The sequence below is a fragment of the Salvelinus sp. IW2-2015 genome, linkage group LG35 (assembly GCF_002910315.2).
Source record: "Salvelinus sp. IW2-2015 linkage group LG35, ASM291031v2, whole genome shotgun sequence".
In the NCBI taxonomy this organism is placed as follows: domain Eukaryota; kingdom Metazoa; phylum Chordata; class Actinopteri; order Salmoniformes; family Salmonidae; genus Salvelinus; species Salvelinus sp. IW2-2015.
In genome coordinates, this window is record NC_036874.1 from 2253557 (window position 1) to 2260591 (window position 7035).

The 7035-nt window shown below is 42.1% G+C and overlaps 1 protein-coding gene across 1 annotated transcript in view; it reads left to right on the forward strand.

Moving 5' to 3' along the window:
• LOC111958951 (TBC1 domain family member 15) overlaps nt 1-7035 on the forward strand; it is a 17090-nt gene extending 10055 nt beyond the window's left edge. The window contains exons 4-9 of the mRNA XM_023980343.2: nt 293-396; nt 2408-2475; nt 2892-3038; nt 3158-3248; nt 4453-4603; nt 6972-7035. Of these exons, the coding sequence (XP_023836111.1) occupies nt 293-396; nt 2408-2475; nt 2892-3038; nt 3158-3248; nt 4453-4603 (561 nt within the window). The 3' untranslated portion in view covers nt 6972-7035. The remainder of the gene's footprint in view (nt 1-292; nt 397-2407; nt 2476-2891; nt 3039-3157; nt 3249-4452; nt 4604-6971) is intronic.

Sequence of the window (7035 nt, forward strand, 5' to 3'; positions counted from 1 at the left end):
TACAAACTGTGTTTTATATTCATGGACATGTCAATATAATCCACTCTGTCATTGTATTACTGAATATTATATATATTATATTTTACAATATAATTCACTCTGTCATTGTATTACTGAATATTATATATATTATTATATTTTACAATCTCTTAACAGCTGGTCACACTGTCAGAGGTTGACATGTCTTGTTACAGACCTTTACAGTCTACAGTATGTTACAGACTGAAGTCTGAGATGATGACATAGTCCATCMGARCACTAATATCTTTGTTTCTCTGACCCCTGAACCCAGGTGTTGTTTGAGCGGGTGACCTTTGATCTGGAGGAGCTCCAAGAGGCCATCCGAATCATCGACAAGGACGTGCCTCGGACAGACAGAGACCTACCCTACTACTCGTGAGTGGCTTTAGTTCATTATCAACTTCAGTCTCTGTACATTGAGACAGAGCGCCAATGAAATTCTCACAGATGAATACTCAATACTTTGTGGTGATCAAATAGTAAGTCGGTAGCCAGAGTCTACGCCCCCTCGTCGGAGATTGGTCACCAGTAGGGATTCTTCAATGAAGTGCTTGTTGTCATTCAACGAGAGATGACTCGTCCTCATGCACATTTTGTTCACTTGAGAAATACTGCACCAAACATTCTAGTCAGATGCAAAATTGCACGATTAAGATCTCCTCTGGAAAAACCTCAACTCAAGAAATCTGTCATTAATTTTATCTTAAATTAATCCTGATTTATTGAGGAAGTGTATACTGGCTTCGGCATCTCAAAATGGACAAACAGTACTATTGCCACTTTTTTTCTTGTTTTTCAAGCAAAGTTTTTTTTATTGGAGTAAGCGATCACATTAGTTTGGTTTCGGTTAGCCGAGCTCGGCTAGGCGCCAGGCGAACTAAAGCATGCCGATGCCTTTACAGGGAACATTGCTCAACACTTAACAGAAACAGGAAGCTTAACAGGATTTATGTTTAAACTCCTCTGGCAGGCTGTCAGCTACAAACAGTTCAACACTTAAATCAACAGGGCATATTGGAGTAGGGCCTTAAGTGTTCGTTCTCTGTCAACATGTGTAAGCAGTGACACACTGACTACCTGTTGTTGGTTTTAGGATAAGAAGGCTGTGTCGTTACAACGTTAAAGGTTTTTAGCTTGACATTACAACCCATATAAAGCCAGTAGGCTACATGTAGTTTCTCATTTTAAGGATCACATAGTCTTTTTGTGTGAGGTATCAGTGTATTTGATCTGATTTGTTTTAACGGGGGTTGCAAAACTACTGGTCATTTACCAAAGTTATCAGATTTTGTCAATCATTTTGGTAATTAACAGTTCATTTATCTATGGTAACTTAAAAAAACATAAAAATAGTGATATTTTTTTAATCTTTACATCTGTGTGTCCATATTGTCCATTAGTTTCTAGTGCAGCGTTTCCCAAACTAGGGGTTGCGACTGAAATAAAAAATATGAATAATTGCTCTTGGTTCATAGAACCAGGGTTCTGTCAGTAACCTCCAGTAGCTGCTAGATACAGTTGTAATAAACAGAGCAGTTTCTGTTTTCTTCCTACAAATGTGTCTCAATTTTTTACGGTTTACCTACAAAATATTATGACGCCTTCACTGAAAGATAAGGAATACTTATGTGTCTTCTGTGTCCCTCAAGCTGCGCAGGACTCATTAGAACAGAGTGGACAAGACCAGGCTCTAAATCAGACTGGGGGGAAAATAATATCATCAATTATGATCTTTTCTACACAGAATACCATGCAAAATTATTGCCTGATGATCTTCTGAACTTCCCAAAACCTTTCTGATGCATTTGTCACCTCAACCCATACTTCCTTTAGATTGAAGTACTGTCAAACTGATTTGTAAATAGGCTGCCATAGACCCAATTTAAAAAAGTTAACATTGGCCTTTTATTACATCACTACATCACATGGTGGGGTTGCAAAAAAAAAGTTATGTTCTAGTGGATAGACCTACATAATGAAAAAACATATTAAATATAATGACATTGTTTGCAATTACCTCTGCAACTCTTCCAACTATTTACTTTTTTCACAACTGCCACCAGTTCGGCCCCTAAACATTTACAACAAAGACATATTGACATACCCATAGTAAAATAAATAAAGGCGTATAAAAAAGATAGAAAGGATATTCCATGCTGAAACACTCATTGAACACCAACTGTATTCAAAAATTAATGTGTCATATTAAGGATTATGTTTAACAGCTTTGTCACATTTTAAAACATCTTATTTTATCTGTTACATGTTATGAAAATGACCTAAAATCCTAGAAAGTGTCCAATATTCCAGTAGTGTACGGGTAACGTTACCGGTAACATTCTCCCCCTTTGCAACCCTAGTGTTGACGGTTTGTTTGCTTTTACAGGGGTGAAGGCTTGGGCAATCTGCTGGTGTTGAGGGATATTCTCATCACATATGCTGCTTTTCACCCAGGTAATCTCTCTCTCTCCTATTGTCTCTTTCTCTTCTGTCATTTTTTTCTTTCTTTTCTCTCTCTCTCTGTTTATCTTTGATCCTGCCTATCTCAGTTTTTAGTGCTGCAAATACTGTATATTGGTCATCAGTCATAAGCCGGTTGTCACCCAACCACGGAAAAAAAGTGTCGTTAGAGAGCCCTCTAATGGCGAAATATATGTTGGCGTAGTAAAATGTCACACAATCCTAATTTGACAAATGTGCGTGTACGTTTTCACCCCTATCTGCCATGGAAGTAAATTCAGAGTTTACGAGAAATGTACACGCATATTTCATGTTCAAATTATCCCCTTAGTCTTAGTAGTAAGCTAAAGTAACTGTATTTACTTACCTTCCTCATACTGTGTGTGTCATGCTGATGTGCTGGGGGTCAGAGGTGAGCTATGCCCAGGGGATGAATGACCTTTGTAGCCGATTCCTGGAGGTTCTGGACTCTGAGGTGGACACCTACTGGAGCTTCTCCTGTTACATGGAGAAGTTCTCCAAGGACTTCCGCGCTGACGGCCTGCACAGGAAGATAGGTTTGTTAGTTTTAATGATGTTTTTTTTTTTTTGTCTGTCTTCTCTGTACATGTGTAATAATATGGTATGGACTTGATAATAAGGTAATGTTATTAACGTTTTGATTGTTGTCACTCAGAGCTGGAGGCAGCACTGCTGAAGGAGTTGGACCCTCAGCTCCACACCCACCTGATCACAGATACCATGGAGAGTTTCACCTTCTGTCACAGGTACACAACACAACACAACACATATACTGCATCTATATGTGTTTGCAGTACATACACTACAAAAGTATGTGGACACCTGCTCGTCGAACATCTCATTCTAAAATCATGAGCATTAATATGGAGTTGGTCCCCCTTTTGCTGCTATAACAGACTCCACTTTTCTGGGAAGGCTTTCCACTAGATGTTGGAACATTGCTGCGGGTACTTGCTTCCATTCAGCCACAAGAGCATTAGTGAGGTTGGGCACTGATGTTGGGCAATTAGGCCTGGCTCGCAGTTGGCATTCCAATTCATCCCAAAGGTTTTTGATGGGGTTGAGGTCAGGGCTCTGTGCAGTCCAGTCAAGTTCTTCTACACCGATCCCGACCATTTCTGTATGGACTTCACTTTGTGCATAGGGGCATTGTCATGCTGAAACAGGAAAGGGCCTTCCCCAAACTTTTGCCACAAAGTTGGAAGCACAAAATCATCTGGAATGTCATTGTATGCTGTAGTTTTAAGATTTCCCTTCATTGGAACTAAGGGGCCTAACAAACTTTACAGTTCTCCTGGCATCCGCCAAACCCAGATTCTGTCGTCGGACTGCCAGATAGTGAAGCGTGATTCATCACACCAGAGAACGCGTTTCCACTGAGTCCAATGGCGGCGAGCTTTACACAACTCCAGCCGGTGCTTGGCATGGCGCATGGTGATCTTAGACTTGTGTGCAGCTGCTCGGCCATGGAAACCCATTTCATGAAGCTTACAAATAAAATGTATTGCTTTCAGAGGCAGTTTGGAACTCGGTAGTGAGTGCTGCAACCGAGGACAGACGATTTTTACACACTTCAGCACTCGGCGGTCCCGTTCTGTGAGCTTGTGTGGCCTACCACTTCACGGCTGAGCCGTTGTTGCTCCTAGACGTTTACACTTTAGAATAACAACACTTACAGTTGACTGGGGCAGCTCTAGCAGGGCAGAAATTTGATGAACTGACTTGTTGGAAAGGTAGCATCCTATGACGGTGCCACGTTGAAAGTCAGTGAGCTCTTAAGTACGGGCCATTCTACTGCCAATATTTGTCTATGGAGATTGCATGACTGTGTGCTCGATTTTATACATCTGTCAGCAACAGGTGTGGCTGAAATGGCAGAATCCACTAATTTGAAGAGGTGTATTTGCATGAAATATGTATACTTACACTTATGTGTGTCCCCTCTCCCAGATGGCTGCTGCTGGGTTTCCAAAGAGAGTTTGAGCACTGTGACGCCCTGCGTCTCTTTGAGATCCTGAGCTGTGACCACCTGGAGCTCATCTCCCAGCAGGTGGACCGCGCCCGCTACCAGGAGAGGATCGCCCGCACAGGCACAGTCTAGGTGGAGACCGGTGTCACGGTCTAGGTGAGACGGTAGTCACGGTCTAGGTGAGACGGTAGTCACGGTCTAGGTGAGACGTGTAGTCACGGTAGCCATGGTATACAGTTCAAGTCAGAAGTTTACATACACCTTAGCCAAATACATTTAAACTCAGTTTTTCCACAATTCCTGACATTTAATCCTAGTAAAAATGCCCTGTCTTAGGTCAGTTAGGATCACCAGTTATTTTAAAAAATGTGAAATGTCAGAATAACAGTAGAGAGAATGATTTATTTTCAGCTTTTATTTCTTTCATCACATTCCCAGTGGGTCAGAAGTGTACATACTCAATAGTATTTGTAGCATTGCCTTTAAATTGTTTAACTTGGGTCAAATGTTTTCGGGTAGCCTTCCACAAGCTTCCCACAATAAGTTGGGTGAATTTTGTCCCATTCCTCCTGACAGAGCTGGTGTAACTGAGTCAGGTTTATAGGCCTCCTTGCTCGCACACACTTTTTCCGTTCTGCCCACAAAATCTTCTATGGGATTGAGGTCAGGGCTTTGTGGATGACCACTCCAATACCTTGACTTTGTTGTCCTTAAGCCATTTTGCCACAACTTTGGAAGTATGCTTGGGATCATTGTCCATTTGGAAGACCCATTTGCTACCAAGCTTTAACTTCCTGACTGATGTTCTTGAGATGTTGCTTCAATATATCCACAATTTTCCTACCTCATGATGCCATCTATTTTGTGAAGTGCACCAGTCCCTCCTGCAGCAAAGCACCCCCACAACATGATGCTGCCACCCCGTGCTTCACGGTTGGGATGGTGTTCTTCGGCTTGCAAGCCCCCCCCTTTTTCCTCCAAACATAACGATGGTCATTATGGCCAAATATGTTATATTTTTGTTTCATCAGTCCAGAGGACATTCCTCCAAAAAGTTCGATCTTTGTCCCCATGCAAACCGTAGTCTGGCTATTTTATGGCAGTTTTGGAGCAGTGGCTTCTTCCTTGCTGAGCGGCCTTTCAGGTTATGTCGATATAGGACTTGTTTTACTGTGGATATAGATACTTTTGTACCTGTTTCCTCCAGCATCTTCACAGGGTCCTTTACTGTTGTTTTGGGATTGATTTGTACTTTTCGCACCAAAGTACGTTCATCTCTAGGAGACAGAACGCGTCTCCTTCCTGAGCGGTATGACGGCTGCGTGGTCCCATGGTGTATTACTTGTTACCATTGTTTGTACAGATGAACGTGGTACCGTCAGGCATTTGGACATTTCTCCAAGGATGAACCAGACTTGTGGAGGTCTACAATTTTTTTTCTGAGGCCTTGGCTGATTTCTTTTGATTTTCCCATGATGTCAAGCAAAGAGGCACTGAGTTTGAATGTAGGCCTTGAAATACATCCACAGGTACACCTCCAATTGACTCAAATGATGTCAATTAGCTTATCAGAAGCTTCTAAAGCCATGACATAATTTTCAGAAATTGTCCTAGCTGTTTAAAGGCACAGTCAACTTAGTGTATGTAAACTTCTGACCCACTGGAATTGTGATACAGCAAATAATCTGTCTGTAAACAATTGTTGAAAAATTACTTGTCATGCACAAAGTAGATGTCCTAACCAACGTGCCAAAACTATAGTTTGTGAACAAGAGATTTGTTGAGTGGTTGAAAAACGATTTGTAATGACTCCAACTTAAGTGTATGTAAACTTCCGACTTCAACTGAAGGCGAGACGGTAGGCACGGTATAGGTGAGATGGTAGGCACGGTAGTCACTTATAGGTGAGACGGTAGTCACGGTGTAGGTGGACGGTCGGTAGTCACGGTGTAGGAGAGACGGTAGTCACGGTGTATGGTCAGCAGACGGTAGTCACGGTGTAGGAGAGACGGTAGTCACGGTGTAGGAGAGACGGTAGTCACGGTGTAGGAGAGACGGTAGTCACGGTGTAGGAGAGATGGTAGTCACGGTGTAGGAGAGACGGTAGTCTCCTGTGGCCATCCTTCCCAGGCTAGTGAGTCCCAGGCTAGTGAGACAGTGATGTGTCACATGTGTGACAGTACATAAGAAACAGTGCACAGCCTATGGTTCCAAATACACTATATATTTTAAAGTTGAAATATGTAGAAGAAACAACGACTCAGCCGCGAAGTGGTAGGCCACACAAACTCACAGTACGGGACCACCGCTGATTTTGAAATGAGATGTTCGACAAGCAGGTGTCCACATACTTTTGGTCATGTTGTGTATATGTCCATACAATTAGTAATATGAATTTACAGAAGCCCGTTTTGGTCCTTCTGTATTTGCTTATAACAATGGTATGTTATCCTTCTTGTGATTTGTTTGTGTTGTAACGGATGTTCTGGGATGGTTCCAGAGGATAAACCAGTGTCTGAGGCACAGGCCGTCAACACAGAATTCACCTTTGAACTCTTCATCTG